The following is a 25,008-nucleotide window of genomic DNA, read 5'->3' as shown; positions in this document are numbered from 1 at the left end:
GTGAGTTGTCCAAGCTCACACAATTCAGTGGCAAAACTGTTGAACACAATCTGACATTACTTTTTCATTATATATTTACATGTAAGATTTCTACAATAGAAGAAAAGCTCTTTGAGGGCAAGAATCACATTGTCCTTCCTGTTCCACATGGTATGTCTAGCTTCTTGCTCAGAGCCTGGCACATAGCTGATGCACAATAAATAGTATTTCTCTGTTTGAGTTCATAGCAATCCAAGTTTTAGCAGCCAGGACTTAGGACTTGAACATTCAAGCAGTTTGGCTCCTGGACTACTTTGTTTTATTCCTTTCACTTCATTCTGATGCCAATGCCATATCCAGGCCTTATTTCTGGATTTTCGCTAGTTTTCTGATGACCTCTCCTCAAAGCCCAATTTAGAAGTCAGTAAGCACTTCCTACTTTGCTTGCACATTACGGATTTCTCCTAATTTCACAGCTGAGTAATCTACCCTTCCTGCCCTCATACTCCCAGGGGTGCTTGTGGAGTTGAGCAGATCAGCAGAAGGGGTTGGCTCCAGTTTTAGCTCTGTTACCATTGGCTATTCCACAGGCCTCAATTTCCTCATCTCAATTTTCTCAGCAAATGAAGCTGGAATTCCACCTTAGTTCTGTCTTACAGTGGTCCTCTGTTGAGCTTGTGACCAAGATGGCAAGTTTTGGATAAGAATCCTTGGCCTCTGAGAGTGCGGTAAAGCCAGAGCTGGAAAAGCCTGTGCACAGAAGAGGCTGTTCTGACCCTAGGGTATGAAGATTGCACACCTGATGTTTGGGCCTCAGCTCCTGGGGAATGAAGGCCTGGACTGGGTTAGGCTCCCCCGTGCCGCCAGGGGGCGCTGCAGGCTGATCCCCAGAAGCCGGGAGCCTGTAGGGCCGGACAGCGCCAGACTCTTCCGCCTTCCGGAAGCGAGCAGCGGACCTGCAACGGCTGTAGGTGTACAGCCGCGGAAGGCAGGAGGGCTGAAGGGTACCCGGGCCTGGCTCCGGCCTCTGGGTGCAGCACCATGGACGAAGCAGGCAGCTGTACGAGCGGTGGAGGCTTCCGCCCGGGCGTGGACAGCCTAGACGAGCCGCCCAACAGCCGCATCTTCCTGGTGATCAGCAAGTACACGCCCGAGTCCGTACTGAGGGAGCGCTTCTCACCGTTTGGTGAGATCCAGGATATCTGGGTGGTGCGGGACAAGCACACGAAGGAATCCAAGGGCATCGCTTTCGTCAAGTTCGCGCGTAGTTCGCAGGCCTGTAGGGCCATGGAGGAGATGCATGGCCGGTGCCTCGGCCCCAACGACACCAAGCCTATCAAGGTGCGGGTGCCCGGGTCGGGTACCCGCAGGGACAGTGTCTGGGGGTGGGGAAGGGTGTCTCAGGCCTCCCTTCCTCCACAGCTCTGCCAGGGTCAGGCGGTGATAGGGTGTCTGGTGCCAGGAGCAGACTAGGCAGCCCCTGGCAGTCTGGGGGCGAGAAGAGAGGAGGGTGGCGTGGGAACCGGTTTTCAGGACCCGCCCATGAGCCTGCACGGTGGGTGCAAGGTTTGGAGGGGCGTGGAAGGAATATCCGCCCCCGGGTTAGCCAGGCAGCAGCTGCGGCGACTCGGGTGCAGAAGTGCTGTGGCCAGGCCAGCCCCACCCCCACTTCCACTGTTTTGGAACTTTGTGTTCCTTGCCCAGCTCTGGCCCTGGCCCGCTTGAGCACTTCTTTGACCCTCCTCTCTCGGAATAAACCCCTCCCTGCAGCCCCGTCTACCGTCGGGAAAAGAGATCATGCTTTCCACAGTGAGGTATGGGGTTTTACAACTTGATAAAAGTACATTAAGCTGTGGCCCTCTGGTGTTGGGCATTTTCCCACTACCTGACAAGTGTATATGATACTGAAGTGCAGGTGTTTAGATTGCTACCTTTACATATTCAGTACATCTTTACGATTTTGAAAACTATTTTAAACACTCCCTATTTATGAAGGTATTAATAGCATATGTTTTGTTACTGCTACTTTTCTTTGAAAGCAGACCAAAGTAAACTTCCTTGAGAAGAATCAAGTCATTGTGATGGTAGTGTAGTTGTAATTAAATGCTTCTTTTGTATATTTAGTTCACCCTGGTGGTTTTTATATTGCCTCTACTCTTGTCTGTACAATTAAGAGAACAGACACAAGGCAGAAAGGCTAATTTTGAGGGTTGTATGACTTAATCTATGCGCTTACCACAGTGCCTGGTACAAGGTAAGGCCTCGGTATATCCTTAGATGTCACTCCTTACTTGCTGTGAACTCAACTTGGCCTAATCCTGAGAATCTAGGAGTTGCTTAAACTCTACCCTTCACCTTTGTGGCAGAGATAGTTGCTATATATGTAATTTTGTTGTAGCTTTCCACAAAATTCTCTTTTCCCTCAAATTTTTTTCACTTTTTCCCACTTACTACAGAAAACTGAGAAGAATATTATAAATAAAGGTTTATATAAATGAAAGACTCAGAGATATTTCAATCTCTGCAGGTCTTTCCTTTACTTCCACATGCAAACGAGAAGCAGCCTGGGACTGCACCAGCAACCCAGCAGACAGTAGACATTCTTTCTCCTCTCACCTTGTTCGCAGCTGAGATAAACTCAGGAGGGCGCACTGGCTCTGGCCCTTTGAAATGATGACAACAGCTCATCAACAAAATTAATTATAAGGTCACAGCATATAGTAGATCAGAGGTTTGCTAACTCATTTTCTACAGGGCCAGACAGTAAATAATTTAGGCGTTGTGCGCTACATGCTGTTTCTGTCACATACTCTGTTTTAATGGCCCTTTAAAAATGTAAAAACAACCTGGCTGGCATAGCTCAGCAGATTGAGTGCGGGCTGCGAACCAAAGTATCGCAAGTTCAATTCCCAGCTAGGGTATATGCCTGGGTTGCAGGCCATAACCCCCAGCAACCGCACATTGATGTTTCTCCCTCTCTATCTCCCTCCCTTCCCTCTCTAAAAATAAAATAAATAAAATCTTTAAAAAAAAAAAATTAAAAAAAATGTAAAAACAATTCTTAGGTCATTGGCTGTAGAAAAACAGAAGGCTACAGGTCGCTGACTCCTGCACTGGATGTCAGCAACCTGTAGTCTTCTGTTTTTACTAGATGAATTATTTTCATCTCCTTCCAATTATGATTTTAGCGAAAAGGGTTTTTATACTTCTGAGAGTCACGTAAGCACAGAAGTTGGAACCGAAAACAGGCTCCACTTTAGAAACCTATAGGCCCTCCTTTCCTTCATTATATTTATGCAAGAGAAGTAAACTTCCCAACATTGAAATATGTCTTCCCTTTTAGCCACAGAGAAACTAAATTATTTCCAAAGATAATTAAAGTTTAAAATCTGTTTTTCACATTTTTGCCCACTGATTCTCAGCCAGAGGGTCGTTTTACCACAGTGTCCAGCTGGACAGTGAAAGTTCTTTCTTCAGCAGCTGCAGCTTGAGCTGTCTTCCACTGCAATGTAGTTTTGGTGTTTTGTTTCTCAGCGTTCCCAGTTAAATTAATTCAGCATTAATTTTTCTCATGTACTTTGCCTTTGCTAAGTTCCAAACAAATCTATCTACAAAACAAATTAGAAAATTACAGCACCAGGCCTACATCCAGAAAAGATTGTCCAAGTAGAAGTCATTTTGTGACCAGCTATATTATCTAGAGGAAAGGGGTAAACCTAGAGACTGGAAGAGAAAAATCTTGGGTTTTAGCTTTGTAAGAGTGTCTCTTAGTTAGAGCCCATAGTCTGTGAACATAAAATCTTAGGATAAATCATCCATTGGGTTATAAATTATATATGTGGTCTACTTATATACTATCTCCTTTGTCAGATATTTGAAACATTCTAGTCTGCTGAAATTTGTGATCTGACAGCAGCTTCAGTCTCAAATCTTACCTGGGATTTCTTCCCCCACCCCCTATCTTCCCATATATTTAAAGGCTCCCTGTTGACTATTCATTAGTGATTCACCCACTAGATTAACTTTACAGTGGACCATTTCTGCATTATTCAGTGTTACTAATATTTCATGCATTGCTTGACATACAGCGGGCATAAAGGGTAGATTTATTGAAACTGGAAGTAGACTGTACCTAGGGACATAGCTCTAGCTGTGTTTTGTAAGCAAGATTCTACACTTCTATGACAGCCATTTTCCAAGCAAAGATAATAACCTTTTTAAATATTCCTACAATTGTATGGTTTTATAAGTTCTGAGTTCTTTTATTTGCTACCTCTTAACCTACATTTCCACAAGTCCAGGTTTTGTCATTCTTGAATGACATACAGCAAATGATGTCCACCCCCCCTCCCTTTAAAAAAGAAATCCTCAAAAGCCCTTGTGTGCTACTTTATATTAATTTTATTACTTTTCTTCAAATTATAAAAAATAAAACCATTAAAATTATGCTTATAGCTCTATAAACAAATCCACAATCCTGTTGAGAGATTTTAACATTCCTCTAGAATAATATAAAATCAAAACAACTTTACAAAGTAAATAAAAGCAATGCACAATTAAGTGTCATGTCATGGATGATGATGTATCAATAAAACTAAATTGCCAATAGTAGAAAAAGAGCCTCAAGTTATTCTGTGCATTTTCTTGATAACATAGATCATTTGCTTGGTCACTGAGATGATCCATAGTTTGGTTATATTACCTCTTTTTTTAAAAGATTAATAACAGAAAAAAGTTTAAAAAATATGACCATCTAGAATTAAACCCAACTATGTCAAATACCACATTAAACAAATATACTAAACACTCCAAGTAAAAGGCAGAGATTATCAGGGTTTGAAAAAGAATAAACTAAATGCTATTTACAAGAGACTATATAAAAATACAAAGTGGTTGAAAGTAAAAGAAACAGCCGGTGTGGTATCAGGCAAAATGGTCTTCAACAGAAGAGGAATGTTAACAGTTATAAAAAATACTAGTCAAAAAGTACATAATCCCTATGTGTTCAATAATAGCTTCAAAATGCAGGAAGCATTATTGATAGAACTAAAAGAAGATAAATTCATGATCAGATTTTTATACACTCTTTGTAGTATCTGATAGGACAAATGGATGAAATTAGTAGATAGGTAACATAATAACTATCAATCGACTATAAATTGACATTTATTGAATACTACCCAACAACTGCAGAGTGTACATTCTTTTTCAGTGCACTCACTATTGCTTTTGGCAAACCACAATCTGAAAAGAAAAATATATTTGGAAAAAAAACAGTGCAGAGATTGGCATTAGCTCATATAAAAAGTCGCTTCAATGAAGATTGCTTAAAAACATCTATTATGGGACCTTATTACATTGCATTTAACCTAACATGAACCTCATACTAGTAGTGAATTAAATATATTTATGGAATAGGAAAACAACTGATTTTTTCACATTATTTTATGGGTGTTGTTTGTTTCTTAGGTTTTTATTGCTCAGTCCAGGTCATCTGGAAGTCACCGGGATGTTGAAGATGAAGAACTTACAAGAATCTTTGTTATGATACCAAAGTCCTACACAGAAGAAGATCTACGAGAAAAATTTAAGGTACCTAACAGTTAGTATCTGTGATAACTCATAATCCTAAATTGGTTGTACAGTTGCTAAATCTGAAGTGTTGTGTGACTTAGATCATTAGATTGGTGGTGGGGAATTAAATAACTTTCTAAGTTGGTCTCTTTCCATCTGGTGTTTAAGTATTAAGCCTATAATAAGTTAACTTTAACTTAAAGAATATATAAAAACTGGAAAATATTAGTAGTAATGTTTCCCCCCACCTCAGTTCACAGCAAGTGAACTATAAAGCATATAATAAGCAAGACTGAAAAACAAGTAGTAAAAAGTAATTTTCAAACTTCCTCTGTCCTACTCCAGTTGAGGGTTGAATAAAATACTTCAGACATGACAGATACCAGAAAAGTATATTTCATACTTCCTCCAATAATAAGAATAAGTTTTTACCTTATATATTTATAAATTATCTTTCTGAGTGAACAAATAGGACATTTTTATCTAAAGAGTAATTAAGTTGCTAATTGGTTACACAAGAATTTTATGAAATAAATAATAAATACTAAGAATTTATATCCCATATTTCTTCCAACATTTAAAAAATAAACAGCATGCCCTGGCTGGTGTAGCTCAGTGGATTGAGCGCGGGCTGCGAACCAAAGCATCGCAGGTTCAATTCCCAGTCAGGGCACATCGCTGGGTTGCAGGCCACGGCCCCCAGCAGCTGCACATTGATGTTTCTCTCTCTCTTTCTCCCTCCCTTCTGTCTCTAAAAATAAATAAATAAAATCTTCAAAAAATAAATAAATAAAAATTAAAAATAAACATCACATATTTCTCATATAAAGTACTAACTTTCTGAGCCAACCAATGTGTTTTAGAGATATACTTTGGGGGTCTGTTTTTCAAAAGAATATACAGCCATTTATGCACCTGTTAGAAGGCAGACAAATAATTACAGCCAGTGTTTGTGAGTGTGTAGTGTGTCCCAGACCCTATACAAACACCTCAGGTGTATTCGTTCATTTGGCCTTTCCTTTGATCCCGTGAGATCAGCACAGCTTTGTCCCATTTAACAGACAAAGAGACAGGCACAGAAAGGGTAACTAAAACGTCCAGTTAATAAGTGGCAGAGCCAAGATTTCAATCTGGAAGGTTCAATTCCAAAGCTTCTGTTCTTAACCACTAATGAGCAAGACTTTGGAGCTCTTCAGACCATGTAGAAATGATTTCTCTAAGACCCAGCTTCCTTGTCTGTGACTTAAACACTGCAATGTATATATGCATATTTGTATATATGTATTTTTTCTTGACAGATTGTTGTAACAATAAGATAGTGTATGCAAAGCAAATGCTCACTAAATATTTCCATTATTTTGGTTATGTTATTATTTGTTTATATCACTATTATGGTTATTTTTCTAGTTCCTCATTAGTTTGTGACATTGTGAACCTATTGTTAAAAGTGGCTGTAAATTCTAATTTCTTTTTGGCAAATAGGAAGTACAAATAATTTTTAAGTTCTGAAGTAATCTGTTCCGTTACTAATTTTGACTCCTCTGAGATCATTTCTTCTAACTCTCCTAGGTGTACGGAGACATTGAGTACTGCAGCATTATTAAGAACAAGGTCACTGGAGAAAGTAAAGGTCTGGGCTATGTTCGATACCTAAAGCCATCACAAGCTGCCCAAGCAATAGAAAACTGTGACCGAAGTAAGTATGCATTTGTTTAACATTGTTAAACACTTAAAAAAATTTCTAATTATTTTCAGTAACTAAATCTAATACTGGTTTTGGCTAACAACCTTACCAGCTAATTTAATTTTAGCAATGGGTGTTTAAATGTATATAGCCCTCAAATGCAAATTATTTAGATAGATAATTAAGCTTTCATTGAGACACCATCTTAAAAAATTATGAGCAACTGTAATAACTTAATAAGTGTTATTGCCATATTTTGGTTATTTTTTCTATAAATTTTTTAAGTACCTACTTTAGAATATTAAGTATTTAGAAATTGACCTACCCTTTCAGATTTTTAAAAATGTGTTCTTTATATTTCAAACTCTCTTAATAAGTTTTCTTTAATATCTGTTCATATTTGGCCTAGACCCTAAATAGAATTTAGTTTACTAACAAACATATAAGTTAAGGATAGGATTTATGAGGTTTGGTAACATAGGTAAGTAAATATACATTAGATTAATTTCAAACTAGGGCGACATTAATTAAATATTCTGCGGTTGCTGGTATAATCATAGGGAATAAGCCAAAGAGAATTTTCCTTATTGTCGTACTTCTAGATATATTGACCTTTAGAAATGAGGTCTACAGTCATCAGATTAGTGGATTTCAGGATATTATGAAAATCTACGTATACTAAGAAGAATTATTGTTAACTAGTGAATTCTTAGATAACCCTAGATAACACACCAAACTAGTGAATTCTTAGATAACCCTTAGATAACACCAAAATTTTCTCTTAAGAGCCTTCTAAATTTCTCAATCAGTCAACATTAATTGAGTACCTTTGGTATGTCCATTAGTAGCTTAAGGCATACAACAAAATATAAAGCAATCTTGCCATTTAAGAAATGTGTAGCTATATTGTATAGCCAAGATCTAATAAACAGAAAATAGTTAAAAGAGTAATATAATTTTTAAAAGGTTCTTTGAAAACGGAATATGTCTTATTTGTGTTTCTGTCACCCCATGTAGCTAGTACAGTAATTGAACCCTCAATAAAAATTTATTGGCCCTGGCTTGGTGTGGGTCAATGGCTTGAATGGCGGCCTGCAAACTGAAAGGTCACCAGTTCGATTCCCTGTTGAGGCACATCCCTGGGTTTCACACCAGGTCCCCAGTTGGGGGTATGTGAGAGGCAACCAACTGATTTTTCTCTCACACATCAATGTCTCTCTCCCTGTCTTTCTCTCTCCCTTCCCCTCTCTCCAAAAATAAATAAATAAAATCTTTAAAAAAAATGTATTGGGAACTTATTCAAAGATACTGCTATTGATAGTAGCCTCAATAACAATTTGCCAAATGAAAAAAAATATTCAAAAGTGTGTAGTATAGTCTATCAGTGGTGAAAAGCAAGTGCACTGAATGAACATGGGAGTGCATTGGAGGTAGGAGTTGCATCTGGTGTGGAGTAGGCAGTACAGAAGGTGAGAGCAGTGTTAGCAAAGGCACAGAGGCAGATATAAACGTGTCTTTGCTTAGTACCATGAAAGGCAGCCATCTGAATAAAGCATAATATTTCTGCTGAGATATAGGACAGATAACTAGATATGCTGGAACCATGTACGAGAGGTTATGAAGAGTTCAGGTTTGGCCCACATTTAGATTCCCTTGTATATTGTTTTAAAAGGATAAAAATAATAAAAACAATTTTAGTACAGATGAGCTAACCACCATATCAAGGATGGATTTCCAGGGAATAAATTCAGATGGGCTGAAATTCTTTTTGGAGCCGCAGAATAACACACGAACTTTCTTCCTTGAAACATACCCATATGCACATATATGCATAAACATTTTGTTTGAAGTCTCAGAGGGTTTATGGAACCTTCCCACCTTCTGAAACTAATTCTTGGACCCCCTATTTAAAATCCTGGATCCACAGGCAAAAAGACCAGTTGAAGAGTTCTTGTAATTATTTGAAGAGAATCTAAATGAAAAGCAGAGGCAGAGAAATTAAAGTGAAACATAACATATTCTAAGTGTATTTCAGAGAAAAAATCTTGATGGCCATTTGAATGTGAAGAAGCCTTAAAGGATTTTGATGTTGAGGCGCCTGGGAGAATGGTGATGTCATCTGTAGTAAAGGGAGATTAGAAAAAATAGCATAGAACTGTTGCTCTGTCATGTCGACATTGACCTGTAATTTGGGATTTTTACTGTTTCTTATTTGACCTTTTTTTTTTTATCTTTCAAAAAGCAGAGAAGTAGGTCTGGTGGAGATGGCCATTGTGTAGATTTTGTTTTATACAATTATATTTCTAAAGCTAAGTCAGGCACTAGCAATCAGGTATATTTGCAAGTATGTCAACTTTGCTATGAAGCTTGAAATTGATGGATTCTCTTTTCAGGTTTTAGGGCAATCTTGGCTGAACCCAAAAATAAAGCATCTGAATCCTCAGAACAAGATTATTATAATAATATGAGGCAGGAGACTTTAGGACATGAACCTAGAGTAAATATGTTTCCATTTGGTAAGTGGGCAACCTTTGCTTTATAGTGTAAGCAGTGTATACAATCTGAATTGAGAAAAATACCTGTTTATTAGCAGTCTATAAATATCACTTAGTGAATAAAAGTCATACTGTAGAGTTCGTTTTAAGTTTGTCATGACTTCTTATGTCCTTTATACTTACTACTTATTTTAATTACTTCCAATTATAGCTTTATATGGTTAGTTATGCTTTTTCTAAATATTAAACTATGTCACTGCCACTTTTTTGGGTGAGCTTCTACCTCTACACAGCTGACCAAAAAAATGTGAAAGACATATACAGATAACCCCTCAGCATTGAATCTTAAAGCTCTATCCGTAAGCTGCAGTTACTTTAAAATTAGAGCAAGAGAAAGGAGAGGAGTGACAAAAGTAGAAGCTGGAAAAAGGGGGGAATGAGTGATGAAAGTGAGGGCTGTGCATGTTACTCGGCGCAGACGGTCTTTCAGCTGAAACACTTGCCAGATCTGGCAGTTTCGCGTACTAAACATTGTCCTGTGAAGTTAGACTACACATTCCTGCTGATGTTTCTGTGTTGGGGCCTGGGGAATAGGGAATGGTTGTCTGTTTTCTTGTCATTGGTGTCTTTCGATAGTGCTGGTGACCAAGAGCATTCTACAAAATACAGTGCCTTGGTTCAGTGTAATGTACTCACTGAAAGTTCATTCTGTTTTCTGGTACCTAAAATGTTAAATGAATTCTTGGATGGATAGAAATTTAAAGATTGATTTTTTTCTCTGTTGTCCAAGAGCAACCATCTGAATTTTCAAATTTTGACAAGAATGACAACAGAGGCCAGGAAGCTATCTCCAAACGCCTGTCGGTGGTGTCCAGGGTGCCTTTCACTGAAGAGCAGCTTTTCAGCATTTTTGATATAGTACCAGGGTTGGAATATTGTGAAGTTCAACGAGATCCTTATTCAAATTATGGTAAAATAATGTCTGTGTTATTTTTAAGTATGTGTTTTGTTAAAATGGCTTTTTTCCAATGACACTTTATATGTAAGATACTGTTTGTGTGACAGTTTGTCTTTTTTATCCATGTTAAACTTTTAAATACAGTGATACCTTAATAAGCCCTTGGGAATATATCTTGTTTATACTGAGTTGTTGTGTTTTTTTTTTAATATTTTAACTCCCACACAATAGAGCATTTTCTGTTTCTTGTTGTACAACAAAAATACCTCAGAAAAGTGTCTCCCTCCCTCCCTCCCTCCCCCTCCCTCCCTCTCTCTCTCTCTCTCTCTCCTCTCTCTTCTTGGTTAATGGCAGGCAAAGTTATAAAACCCATAAAATGTCATCCTCATCCCTAAGTCTCTTTTTCTTAAATTTTATACTGTGAAATAAAAACTTCTTTCCTTCATTTCAAGTACCTGTTTCTTCCAACTTCATAATAGAAGCAAGGCTCTAACATCAGCCATTTGAACCTTCAACTAGTTAATTGATTAAACCTATTATCTAATGTTAGCTTAATCTATCTTTGTAATTGTTAAGCCTTTAGATTTGTAAAGGCTTTTTTTAAAGGGAGGTATTAACCTTAAATTATGATGTTCACACTTTTACCAAAATCTGGCTTATACTTTGCTTTGTAGGAACACAGCTGTTACACACAAACGTAAGAGAACTTTGTTTTCTGATACATTTGTTTCTGTATTTACTGGCTGTATGATATTTGGGCATTCCTACATTGTTTCATTTTTGTGGCAACAAAGGCCTTTAAGTATTCAATCTACTTTAATTTTAACTCCTGTATATTCTCTACCTTTGTTTTAGGTCATGGTGTGGTTCAGTATTTTAATGTAGCATCAGCTATTTATGCAAAATACAAGTTACATGGATTTCAGTACCCTCCTGGGAATCGGATAGGTGTTTCCTTCATTGATGATGGGAGTAATGCAACAGAGTAAGTACCATTCCAGAAGTGTCTGAGCCAAGCTTTAGGTGTACATGATTATGACATGAAGAATAAACATAGAAAACAATTGACCTCTCAGGCGAGGAGGCCACACAAAACAAGTTACTGTTAAGAGACTGAGTATTTCTGGTTTTCTGTAAATTATCAGTTATTATCTCTAGTCTCCTTAGAAAAATGGCGACGCAGATGGTAGCTGCCCAGCTTGCATCAATGGTGTGGAATAACCCAAGTCAGCAGCAATTTCTGGTAAGTAGGTAAGAATTTCACCTTTGTAATACATCCATAGGGTATAAGCTAATTGTGGCCTTTGTTTATTACCTATGTAAGAAAGTTTTCTGAGCTATAGTGAAAGCCCCTGTAGGTGCCATGATACACATCTCTTCAGATCTTGGCTAAAGATCCCTAAAGTGCAGTTTTTCTTTTTCTCATTTTGTTCCTAACTCTTCGACAGCAGTTTGGAGGAAGTTCTGGATCACAGTTGCCCCAAATCCAGACAGATGTTGTGCTTCCACCGTGCAAAAAAAAGGCCCCTCCTGAAACTCCAGTGAAAGAAAGACTTTTTATCGTGTTTAATCCTCATCCTTTACCTTTAGATGTTCTAGAGGATATATTCTGGTAAGATTTCAAATCCACAAAGTTACATTTTATAATATAATTGCATTATATTATACCAGTAATTTAAGCACTCTCACCATCTTGAAACTTCTTAAATCTAGTACCTATCAGATAGAGATGATTTCTTCTGTGGTTTTAAAAAACTCTTTATTGATAACACCTTTTAACTATATGATCATTTTCATTGCTATCATTCACATATCCTTAGTTTCCACACAGAATTAATTTCCTATCATTTTGTTTTAAAGGCATTAAAAACCCTTAGTATTGTTTTGAAAAGTTGCGTGCGCAGAATTGACAAGTAATTTGTTTCTTGATAGAAGATACATTTGCATATACTTGTCTAAATTCTTCTCACATATTTTTTCCATTGTGGTTGTAATGTAGATGAACAGAGTTCACTAAGCATCTTCTATTTTGTCAGCGCTCTGTTAGATCCTGGAGGATTTCATAATTACTCACTGACTACACAATTACTTGATTGTGTGGAAGAATATGCAATTGAAAAAGAGGGAAGGCTCTTCTTTATTTCTGTTTTTAATTTTTAAATTATATTTTATTGATTATGCTGTAATACAGTTGTCCCAATTTTTCCCCCTTTGCCTCCCTCTGCCAAGCATCCCCTTCTCCCTCAGTTGGTCCCCACACACACTATTGTTCTTGTGCATGGCTCATGCATATAAGTTCTTTGGCTACTCCGTTACCTTTACTGTCCTATACATCCCCATGAATATTCTGTAACTACCTAGTTGTGCTGCTTAATTCCCTCACCTCTTCACCCATTCCTCTACACACATCTCTCATCTGGCAACCATCAAAACACTCTCTGTATCCATGATTCTGTCCCCATCCTTCTTGTTTTCTTAGTTTGTTTTTTAGATTCAGTTGTTGGTAAGTGTGTATTTATTGCCATTTTATTATTCATCGTTTTAATCTTCCTAAATTAGTCCCTTTAACATTTCATATAATAATGGTTTCGTGATGATGAACTCCTTTAGTTTTTTTCTTGGCTGGAAAGTGTTGTGGCCACCGACCGGCAGTAACCACGGAACGCTGCGGATGGCTCATTGAAACACAAGAAAAACATACACAGAGACAACCAGGCCCTGTGGGGAAACAGGGACGGAACGGCCACTGTCTCTAGTGAGGAGCGCCATGGCCACCCTCCCTAGGGGATAGCGCCCCTAAGGAAGAGCGCCCCGTTCTCCTGCCCGAGCAGGCTTTTATTGGGTTCATTTGCATAAGAGTTCAGGTAAAGCTCATTACTCATAGCCAGGAAGTGTAAGTGATCAAACAATAGGTAACAAGGAAGTCTGAGGGCCTATTTTGAGTCAGGGTCAAAGAGCTGTAAAAAACTTTAAGGAACAAACTTACTTCTTCCTTGGACCCTTATCATTCAATTGAGAGCATTCTAAACAAAGCAGGTTTCACAGGAGTTTACATATTCTTCCTTAGGCCTGATCACCCGGGGAACCTGCCCTTTCCAGCACAGGGCGGCACCACCCTGTCATTGTTTCAGGCTTAGGTGGAGCAAGGGAAGCAAGGCAGCCAAGAGATTAGGAGATTTTCTCACAGACAATGAGGACTCAGGCTTTGTCAAAGCCAAGGGGAGAGGGTCCATCACCCCCTTTTGCTGTAGCCCCCAAAGTCCTTCCTTCCTTGGGGACCTCCCACATGATTGTGCCCGTCTTAGGTTGTTCCCCCCTTGGGGAATCTTACCCATCATTGGCTAACTGACCAAGCATTGGGGGCCAGGCAGGGTGAAGTAAAAGGAGCAGAAGCAGTGCTCCTGCCAGGGAGATAAGCTTTTGTCTCCTTGGTGGTTTATGGTCCAAGGTCATTCCCTCAACCTTAGCCTTGGCGGGGGTTACAGCTTCTGATAGCAGGCAGGGTGGTTCCCAACATGAAAGCTCTTTATCTGTTCCTCTATTCTAAATGATAGCTTTGCTGGGTAGAGCAATCTTTTTTTTTTTTTTCCTCTTTTTTTTTTTTTCCAGATTTTATTTATTTATTTATTTATTTATTTATTTATTTATTTATTTTTAGAGAGAGAGGAAGGAAGGGAAAAATATCAATGTGTGGTTGCCTCTCATGTGGCCCCCACTGGGGACCTGGCCCACAACCCTGGCATGTGCCCTGACCCTTTGGTTCCCAGGCCTGCGCTCAATCCACTGAGCTACACCAGCCAGGGCCCGGGTAGAGCAATCTTGGCTGTAGGTCCTTGTCTTTCATGACTTTGAATATTTCTTGCCAATCCCTTCTACCCTACGAAGTTTCTTTTGAGAAATCAGCTGACAGTCTTATGGGAACTCCCCTGTAGGGAACTAATTGCTTTTCTCTTACTGCTTTTAAGATTCTCTCTTTATCTTTAACCTTTGGCATTTTAATTATGACATGTCTTGGTGTGGACCTCTTTACATCATCTTGTTTTGGAATCTCTGTGCTTCCTGGACACATGTCTATTTCCTTCACCAAATTAGGGCAGTTTTCTTTCATTATTTTTTCTATAGGTTTCCAATTTTCAAATAAGTTTCCTATTTCTTGCTATTTCTCTTCTCCTTCCAGTACACCTATGATTTGAATGTTGGTATATTAGAAGTTGTCCCAGAGGCTGCTTAGACTGTGCTCTGGGTTCTTTTTTCTTCTTGTTGCTCTGATTGGTTGTTTTTTGCTTCCTTATGTTCCAAATCATTGATTTGATTCTCAGCTTCATCTACTCTACCGTTGCTTCCCTGTAAATTGTTCTTTATTTTAATTAGTGTATACTTTGTTTCTGACTGGATCTTTTTTTATGCTGCTGAGGTCCTCACTAAGTTTTCTGAGCATCCTTATAACCAGTGTTTTGAACTCTGCATCTGATAAATTTCTTATCTCCATTTTGTTTAGTGCTTTTTCTGGAGTTTTGTTCTGTTCTTTCATTTGGGCCATGTTTCTTTGTCTCCACATTTTGGCAACCTCCCTGTGTCTACTTCTGTGTATTAGATAGAGCTGCTATGATCCTCTGTCTTGGTAGCATGACCTAAGGTAGTAGGTGTTCAGTAGGGTCCAGTGCACAGCCTCCCCTAAGCCAGATTCTTGAGGTGCACCCTTCATGTAGGCTGAGTATACCATCTTCTTGTAGTTAAGCCTGATTTGCTGTTGGCAGGTCAATGGGAGGGATTTACCCAGGCCAGTCAGCTGCAAGGACTAGCTATGACTATTGACCACCAACCTCCATCCTCCATGGAAGATCAGCTGTGCAGGGATAGGGTGGTGGTGCTCCAATTTAGTCTGTAGCTGTCTACTGGGAGTGCTGGCCCTGGGTTTTCCAGGTGGTACAGGCCAAGGTGAGCCCCCACCTCTGTTCTGCCCTGGGGCCACCCTGCATGAGCTGTAAAGCAATCTGAGATGTCTCCTACTTGGGCTGGGCTTGGAGATTCACAGGGGAAGCCAACTGTGAATCTAGGCTGGCTGCAGCTAGTGCCAGGCCTGGAGCCACTTAGCAAGAGGTATAGCAGCTACAGGCTCACTGTTTCTTGTTTGTTAGGCTTTAGGAAGTTGTGAAGCATGAGCTTTGGTAAAACTCATGAGCAGGGGCTTTGGTAAAGCCCCTGTTAATTGCTTGGGTGGACCCGCAGGTTGGGTGGAACAGAATCACTCCAGGATATCTCCAGGGTAGGGAAAACAGTGTTAGCCAAATTGATGGAACCTCAGATATGGCACCCGCCTGCCTACTCTGTGGCTCTGTGGGAGGAGGGCTAGAAGAGGGACAGTGGCCTCTGCTTGCCTTTCTGTCCGAGAGAAAGCTGTTATCCAGCTCCCACCTTGATGCCAGTCACTTCAGTTCCGCCCGTATGCCACTGGTGCCTTTCAAGCTACTGCCCCTGTGCTGGAGGTCAGAGGGACTGAGCCTGAATAAATCCATGTGCTGCTTCTTTAAGGAGAACTGCTCGGGACTCCAGAAGTTTCTTCCACTGACTCAGTGCCCGCTAGTTTTTTCAGCCAGAAGTTATGCAGACAATCTGCCTGGCACTGGATCCCTGGGCTAGGAGTCCAGGTACAGGGCTGGGACTCCTTGCTGAGATACCCCTTCAGAACTTTTACTCACCACACGTGGATGTGGAACTAGCTCGTTCCACATGTCTGTCCCTCCTACCAGTCTGGATGGATCTGGCTTTTTTTTTAATTCCATAGTTGTCAGAGTTCTGTTCAACTCAATTTCTGACAGTTCTGAATGATGATTCTGTATTTCAGTTGTAATTTTGATGTGGCTGTTTAGGACGCGAGCTGTGCTTACCTATGCTGCCATTTTGACCATAAGTCCTATTTGGTTTTTATTACAACTCCTTCCATAACTTTTTCTTTTTCCCTTTTGCCTTTCAACATTGTTAGTGAATTGGAAAGATAGATAGGAATCTTACTAAAGAGCTGCATGAGCTCTGGCTGGTGTGGCTTAGTGGATTGGGCATTCTGTCACAAACTGAAAGGTCGTTGGTTCAAGTCCCGGGCAGGGCACATACCTGGGTAGCCCAGTTGGGTGTGTGCAAGGGGCTACTGATCGATGTTTCTCTCCCTCTCTCACTTTCTTCCCCTCTCTCTAAAAATAAAGAAATTAAAAAATAAAGAAAATTAAAGAGCTGCTCAAAATATCAGATATGTGGTTCAAGTATTTTGACTTTTATTTAACCGATTGATTTAGCTTGTTTTTTGAACCTGTCCTCTGTTCAGGGTAGACACTGTGCTAAGTGCTAGAGACATCATATGAACAAAATATTCTATGATAAACAAGACACAATAGTTGTTGTCTTGTTAGAGATAACCTTATTTAGGAGACAGAGAAGTAAATAGGAAATTACAGTCTTATGAGATTGGTGCCATGAAAGGAATGGACAGGCTATGAAGTATAAAAGAGGGGCAGCTACCTTGGAAGACTCCTTGAAAGAAGCAAGGTATCATGGAGACCTGTAGGATATTTTAATCTGGGAAGAAAGTCGAGGGCCTGGGTGGTTACCCTGCCAGAGAGAATGTGAGAGGAGGTCATTAGAATACGGACTTTGAGACTGGGAGGGAAGATAACGCTGGAGCGAACAGGCCCCTTCCAGAACGGCTCACGGGGTTTCCTAGAGAGTTTGTCTTAACCTGGAGGCAACGAGTGGCTGCCAAAGCGATTTTTAGGGAGGAAATGATATTTATGTTTTAGAAAGATTACTCAAGACATGGTGGGGGATGGATTGAAGAGGGACATGCCCAGGGGCCAGGGAAGCTAGTGAGGAAGATACACTCTAAGGAAAAGATAATGATGGTCTTCGAGAGGAAAGAAGCCTGAGAGAGAATGAAGGGAAACTGACTGAGAGGGAGGTGTTTAAGAAGACCGCATGGGAGGTAGGAAATGGGGAGACGGATGAAAAAGGAGTTCAGAATGGACCCCGACTTTAACACCCCAGCAGCAATATTTATTAACGTCAGTTGATTTTTTTTTTTTTTTTTTTACTTTGTTTCAGTCGTTTTGGTAACCTGATTGAAGTTTACCTTGTGTCAGGAAAAAATGTGGGGTATGCCAAGTATGCAGATAGAATAAGTGCTAATGATGCAATTAATACTTTACACGGCAAGATCCTGAACGGAGTCAGACTTAAAGTTATGCTGGCAGATTCCCCAAGAGAAGAGTCTAACAAACGACAGAGAACTTACTGATTTTTGAGGTAAGTTTCTTTTAATCTGAATTATAAAACATATTGACTAAATAGTATAGCAAGAGGAACATGTATAGTAAGTACTTTAATTAGGAGTTAGTTTTTTTCTAGTGATTCAGAAGTTGTCAATTAAAAGCACTGTGACTTACAACTTCATTGATAAAACCATGGTTCAGGTTAATTTTACAAAATATTTTTAAACTTAAGCTTTTTAAACTTAAAATGGTTTTGATGTTTACTAGAAGAATGTTTTTGCCCTTCTATAACATAAAATCAGATCTCCGTTTGGAAAATTAATTACTTTTTGGTTTCTGAATGTCTTAGATACAAGAATTAGACTTTTTACTATATGCTTTAATAAACTTAAAGTTGAAATAATTTTAAAAATGTTTAACTTGAAGACTTAATGCCTTGAGTATTAAGTCTTGAGATAATTGAGGTAATTTGAGGTAAGAATTGAGGTAATTTATAAGTCTTTATAAAGAATGTTTTGACTTCTCACTCATAAAATGCCTTAGACTCAATATCAAATGATAGACCTTTGAATTTAAAAGTTGGTGTTTTTCTGGACTTATATTTGTGAGTTGTGCTTTAAAACTACACATTCAGAAAATATTCTCACGTGCATATATGTATTAAAAAAAACTAACTGACAATTTACCAACAACTCTTGCTTATTACAACTAATGATATATGCAGCCATATAAATTCCTTTTCTTTTATTAGTTTTTAAAAATCAAACTTAAGACTCTTTTTCTATGACAGTTCATATTTTCATGGTTTCAGGAAACATTCTTACAAATTTAGAAATGTTCAATTCTTTCACATTTTTATTCTATAAATAAATGCTGAGTTTCGGGGGAAGCTGAGTGTTCCCTGTTCCCACACAGACAACTCCCCACGTCCACTGCTGGTCAGATGGTAGCAGCTGGCAAGCACTTTGATTCAGTTTAAAGTTACTGGCTTGTGTGCAATTTTCTTTTCACTTCAGGTTTTCTTTCTAATCTGTTACGAGAACTAACATGTGTCAGAATGAACTGTCTCAAGCCTTACTGCTGATAACCCCTCCTTTAGTAGAGCAAGTTAACTCATTAGTTACACCTTCCTAAAAGGCAGTTGACAGTAGGAAGTGTCCATTGGGCACACTGTTAGTAATCCTAATTTAGAAATGTTTTCAAATTTTTTTAAATTACAAAACCACTCCAATTGTTTCATACAATGTAGAAATTTTAAATTGCCAGTGACAAAGAATCAGCAAGTCTTTCTTATAACAAAGTGTTTTTTTGTGTTTACAAATAAAATGTCAAGAACTGAATTCTGTTTAGACAAGCTATCTTCTAAAATAGCACGAAAAATATGTTTATTCATGTCTGTGAATATTTTAACATATAGGTAGCAATCCTTTTATTCAAAGAATATTGTCATCAGAAACTTCTGAGTATCAAAAAATATATAAATCATGTTGTTAACCTTTCCCAACAATTATTTATATAGCATGGAGAATACTGGATGAAATCAGAAGGTCTGGGTTCAAATTCCAGCTCTGACACTTAACTAACTGTGATTGGGCCAATCTCCACTTTCCTGAGGCTGACTTTTTTTTAATGGAGTTATTGAGAGGAAATGAGTCAGCAAAATTCCTTATAAAATGTTTAAAAATGTTTTTCGAGTGTGAGCCGAACTGTTGCATTAGTTACTGAAGTGAAACCTTTGAGATGTCATCTCTCAATGATCAAAAACTAAAAGTTTAGTGATGCAGAACTACCTTGTGGTCGGCTGGTGCTCTGAGAACGGAACTCCGTAGTGCCACGTGGTCCCCCTGTCGCAGTGGTGCGCATCCATCCAGGCCCCGCATTAGAGGGAAGTGCGTGTTTTTCAGGATGACTAGTCACAACGTATACATCTGTCATTGTTTTCCTTGGCGAGCTATTTATTTGTACACAGTGAGGGCAGAGATAGGGAGGGTTAGATTAATGAAATCCAAGAGGGCACAAACACTGCTCGTGAAGGCTGGTTCCTTTTGTCTGTGAGGACTAAATCTAGGTTAACGTGAGCCACACCCAGGAAATAGGAGAAGCAGCCGGTCTAAGAATATGACTTTAAAGTAGTAAAACGCTATTTTGAGATGAGGCTGTTGTACAAAATATGTCATTTCTATTTGAGGAAAATAAAAATTTTAGTATGTGAGAGCATTCTGAATCTATATTAATTTACAGCATTTCCCCCCAGAAATTCAGTATGTGCTTGCATCATCCTTCCAGGTAAGTGGGGTTTTGCTTATTTGGGGGCATCTGTGACTAAGTAAGCAGATGACATTGGTTATATTGAAATAAGGAACAATTCCTAGCATTTTAGGAATACTATGTACAACAGCTGTTTCCTTTCAGGTGATGATTTTCATACTTGTGTTGTGCTCTTTCTGCAGAACAAAGACTAAATAATGACATAATCCTCAGCTGACTGACTGAAAATGTGACTGGACGCACTCCCTGTGGACAGTTGACAGCTTTTTTTTTCATATGTCTGATAGTCTGTGCACACCATTGTTTGTCTGGGGAGCAGGAATTGTCGACATGTGTTTTTAATGCACACATCAATGCTAAAACTAATATAGTAGTTGTTTCTTAGAGCAATATGTTGTTATGTGTAGCAGAAATAAAGTTTTCTTTGCTTAACTAAATCATGCCTTATTTATGTGAAAGGTGAGAATGAAAATTTAACAGATAGTGTTTAGAATCTGACTAAATGACATATTTCATTGATTCTGAGATGCACATTTTTCCACTTCTGAAATTGGAAACGTCTTGATTATCGATTGTGTACCAAGTGTAATTGACAGCCTTTTTTCCTTTCATAGTAGAACATAAAGATGCTTCTTTCAATCAGCTGCATCTTAGATTCCATAAAATATGGTCATTGTAACTCAGTCTACACATGAAGATTGGCTACTTACACTTACTCTAAGGCAAGAGTCAAGCACATATAATTTAGAAATATTTTTGTACAGTATTTTTATAGTTAAACCAAAATTTGTTGGTAATTTTATAAAGATGCTTTAAGATTATATAGAACAACAGTGATAAAAAAAATGAAACTGTTGATGATACGGGTTTTTTTGATGATAAGCTTAACTGTTACTAGCTTTTGAGAGGACATTTTCCCTTTATAAATACAGAAATGTAATAGCCACTTAAAAATATGACATGTAAGCAATTTTTGGAACAAACTATGATAGGAAGAATAGCCATTTCAGGAAATAAAAATTAGGAACCTCCTCTGCTTATGTTTTGAAAGTGCAAGAAAAAAATTGTTTAGCACTTCCTAAAGTGAATTCTGTGTATCAAAAAAGTTATATCTAACTCATGAACTCAGCCCCTTTAAAAAAAGACATAAATGGTATGCAGTTTTTAATCATCACTTAATTACCTCATTATGCTTCTAACATCTTCAATTAAACTAAAACTAGTGAGAGATTAAATTCACTGAACATAATAGTGTTTCATACTTGGGCCTCTCTCTATTAAAAAATTAAAATTCTCCTTTTAAATCAGTAATTTTAGTAAATTTAGATAAGGAAATTTTGTCTTATCTTCCCAGGCAAGACTTACTGTATAAGAATTGAACCAAGTATCTTTCTGTGAGCCAAAGGACATATTTTTAAAAAGAAAGCAAATGCTCTCTTTATAAATGGAAAACCTAGGTGAGAAGAGCTGAGGATTAATTACTGGCAGATAGATTTATTCACCCGAACTCATTTGCTACATACACTGTTCCATTCTTACATATTGGGATTAAATTGTGCCCTACAGGTCATCTGGGTCTACCACTCAAGTGATGCTTGAATTCCCACTGCCCCCTCCCCAAATATCCCTACCAGGTGGTTAATCTAAACAGTGCAAAAGCAGGGAGCTCCCTACCTCCTGCCTGAGACCATTACATCTTTGAGTAACCCTCAAAATTGACATAAAATAGGATTCCCTGTAATTTTCGCCTCTTAGTCTTTAAGTTTTTCACTGAGCCATGTAGAGAAGTTGAATCTTCCTCTTGATAGCTATCATATTCCCTTCAGCCCTCCAAATTTTGTGTTCATCTTAAACAACCCCAGTTTCTCCATCCTACATTTAAGATCAAGCAGCCAGTTCCAGCAAACAGTTTCGGTTTCCATCAGGTGCCTCACCCAGGTTTATTTCCTCAAGTCTTTCATATAAATTCTTAAGGAATTGAATGTCATCAGCTAAATGTTTTCTTCTCAAATTTGGATATAAGAGCATAATACATAAATATTTAGATACTCTGTATATGTCAGTTACTAAAATGCTAACATAGGGTTTTTTATGTAAAATGCTAACATAGCAGGGTTTTTATGAAGTATGTCTTCAATTTAGAAAGAAAGCTAAACAAGACAAGTTAATTTCTCTTTTAAATAGGTGGTTCAAATAATAAATAACATTTTAAATAAATCCTGTTCAAAATTCTCCTGTAAGTTCATTACAGTCGTTTACAGATGCTGAAAGCAGCCATCAAATTTGCTGCTTCTAGAACATCACGTCCCATCATGTTCTTTGAAATAAATACTAGTGACATGAGACAAGTCAATGTCTTCTTTAGGAAAGAAATTTTCAAGTCAAGTGTATTTAGAAAATGTTCAGTTATTTTTAGTTCCACAAGTTTTTGACCATGAAACTTCTTAGAGCCTTTCATATGCTATTGAACACCATCACTGTTATCTCCAAAAAAGAACTGTTGTTTGCACTTTCATAGTTTGCTTTTTGCACTGAGAACTGTATTTTCAGAGATATACTATTAATAAGGCACTGGTATTCCAAAAAATATATTTTAAGAAAATTTCTTTTAAAATATATACTGCTTTTATTTATATGGTATGTTGTGGTTTTATATACAAGGTTTTTTTTTTAACTTTATTTCACCCTAGATAAAATGTTAGTGCAAAATATTAAGGAAATTTTTACTCTGAAATTTTAGCTTTCTCTGATTTTTGTTCTCTTTTCATTGGGAACCTACCAAATATTAATGAACCAAAAGAAAGTAGAGATTTTACCAGTTGTGGTGATACCATTGCCACTCAAGAACTGGAGAGCAGTGATTCTTAAATTGTGGTGTCCACAAGGATCACCTCATATGTTTGCTTAAAACACAGCTACATTAATGCCGGTTTGGGGTGGGTTTTTCAACAAGCTCCCTGGGTGATTCTGGGAAGGCAGTCAATGGCATTGACTTTGCAGTACCCTGGCCTAAAGGGATTCCACATTTGGACCTTAGCATAGGCTGTCGTAAGACATTGAGAAGCTCCCAAGTCTTTTTACTTTGGGCATGTCTACAGTTAAACATCCGTTTCCCCTCAGTTTAAAATGGGTACATATGAATTGCAACAAGAAATTGAAAAACACAGCAGTCTCACAAATAGCAAAATTTCAGGCCAGCTTTTTCATGTTAGTAAATATTTTTTATTGTAAAGAATGGTAATTGTTTGCTTTATGCCATTCAAAGCTCTACTTAATTTTATTTTTTTTTATTTATACTTATTTTGAAGTGAATCATGTTAATTATCAGATTTTGGCTCTAAAAAAACTATGTAGGTGTATATCATTCTTTTTAAATGACAAAGAAGCATAAATGTAATGTCAATATCATCAGTGTCTGAAAAACTGAAACAATAATTACAAGGGTACAGAAATATATACATATATGTGAATATTTTTGCAGTTAAAGTGAATGCTCTTTTAAAATGAATGCTTTTTTGGTACACCCAAAAACTGGTTGATTGTAGGTGCACATTAACTTTTAGTAACTTCTTTATCAATGTGTAAAACTAAAAATCAGTAAGGGCAACAATAAATAAAATATTTGTATAGCCTTTTCACACAGAATGCATGCAAGTTTTATTTCTTCCATATGTGGATGGTAAGAGCTATTAAAAATCATAGCAGTTATTTTGACACTTCAGTGAGGAGAAAACATAAAGGTCATCCTTATTACATAAGCGCTCCCATTTTAATATCTGAATTCTAATGAATGGATTGCATTATTTCCTTTTCTAGAAACAGTAACTCAAGAACACATGGATCCTGGGAACTGAAGGTATGGTATTGCTAGGGGTTCAGATAGAAATATTTAGTTAAAATATGAAGTTGGCAGTTCATTCATTACAATGACCATGTTGAATTTATTTAAGATAAAAAGACTTTTCATCAGGAGAATATGCAGGTCTCACTGGACTGTGAGAAAGTCACCAGGTACTATGAAAATCCATTTGAGTGATTATTACAGGAAAAGGAAGTCCTGTGACTGTCATATGTGAATTGCAGCCAATGTCTAGATATCAGGGTCCACATGAGCTCGCTAATGTGCAAGCCGACCAAGGCTGCAACAACTGAGGCAGCCTAGACTCTGCCTTTCTGACCTTAAGGCTGCAGAAGTGGTGCAAGGAAACCTCACGAGATTATTTGGAAAATTATTTGTATTTGAGATACAGAAATCAAACTGAAAAGGCATGTACTGTTTTCCACAGTAATTGGGAAAATTATTGAGCACAGTAGGATAACCAAAGGGCTACTCAGAGATACTTGTATGAATCTGCACTGTGAATTTTCCTGCCTCTACTTCTATTTCTGATTTTGGAGATAAATGATGTTACCACTGATTTTCTGCTCACTATTATCACTTTCCAGCATTAATAATATGTATGTTACAGCATTCTTTAGCACAGTTTTTAGGGATTTTTGTTTGTTTAATCTGTTACTCTTTGTTTTTTTAATGCTAAAAGAAGAGAATTAAAGTCATCTACTTTAAAGTAACTAAAGTCATCTAATTTATTGGAAAATATGATATATAAAATTACATACATTTTTTCATCAACAAAGTTTGTCGTATTGGATTCTGAAGATAGGCTTTGCATCTCTATAGTATTGATCCATTAGCACAAAAGACTTCCTTCCTATTCCATATTTGTACATTAGTAGCTTAAGAAATCTTAAGTGCCAATGGGTCATTTGGTGGAAGGTAGAGACAGAGGT

At 37.9% G+C, this 25,008-nt stretch overlaps 1 protein-coding gene across 3 annotated transcripts; it reads left to right on the top strand.

The window, feature by feature from the left end:
* The first annotated feature begins 890 nt into the window (after positions 1 to 890).
* Positions 891 to 20,654, top strand: RBM45 (RNA binding motif protein 45). 3 transcript variants are annotated; one of them, XR_006785065.1, is made up of 11 exons: positions 891 to 1,320; positions 5,449 to 5,571; positions 7,123 to 7,249; positions 9,631 to 9,753; positions 10,523 to 10,702; positions 11,546 to 11,675; positions 11,849 to 11,933; positions 12,139 to 12,302; positions 17,783 to 17,983; positions 20,191 to 20,235; positions 20,400 to 20,654. XR_006785065.1 is itself a non-coding variant. In XM_045833729.1 (10 exons), exons 1-9 carry the CDS (start codon positions 1,021 to 1,023, stop codon positions 17,973 to 17,975), a joined length of 1,422 nt encoding a protein of 473 aa, XP_045689685.1. In that variant the 5' UTR covers positions 891 to 1,020; the 3' UTR covers positions 17,976 to 17,983; positions 20,400 to 20,654. The 3 variants fall into 3 exon arrangements, 2 of the variants coding, with proteins under 2 accessions (XP_045689685.1, XP_045689569.1); XM_045833729.1 differs by lacking the exon at positions 20,191 to 20,235 and having other exon boundaries at positions 12,142 to 12,302; XM_045833613.1 differs by lacking the exon at positions 20,191 to 20,235 and having other exon boundaries at positions 892 to 1,320.
* Positions 20,655 to 25,008: the final 4,354 nt, after the last annotated feature.

The sequence above is a fragment of the Phyllostomus hastatus genome, unplaced genomic scaffold (genome assembly GCF_019186645.2).
Source record: "Phyllostomus hastatus isolate PE091 unplaced genomic scaffold, TTU_PhHast_1.1 phas_contig_1, whole genome shotgun sequence".
Classification (NCBI taxonomy): Eukaryota; Metazoa; Chordata; class Mammalia; order Chiroptera; family Phyllostomidae; genus Phyllostomus; species Phyllostomus hastatus.
Note: the sequence above shows the minus strand (reverse complement) of the source record. Positions and strands in the feature narration are given on the sequence as shown.

Excerpts from the sequence above, each read along its gene's own strand:
- RBM45 (XM_045833613.1), top strand. The coding sequence starts at position 1,021 with ATGGACGAAGCAGGCAGCTGTACGAGCGGTGGAGGCTTCCGCCCGGGC. Across the intron at positions 10,703-11,545 it reads AGATCCTTATTCAAATTATG|GTCATGGTGTGGTTCAGTAT; the intron begins GTAAAATAATGT and ends CCTTTGTTTTAG. Across the intron at positions 11,676-11,848 it reads GATGGGAGTAATGCAACAGA|TCTCCTTAGAAAAATGGCGA; the intron begins GTAAGTACCATT and ends TATTATCTCTAG.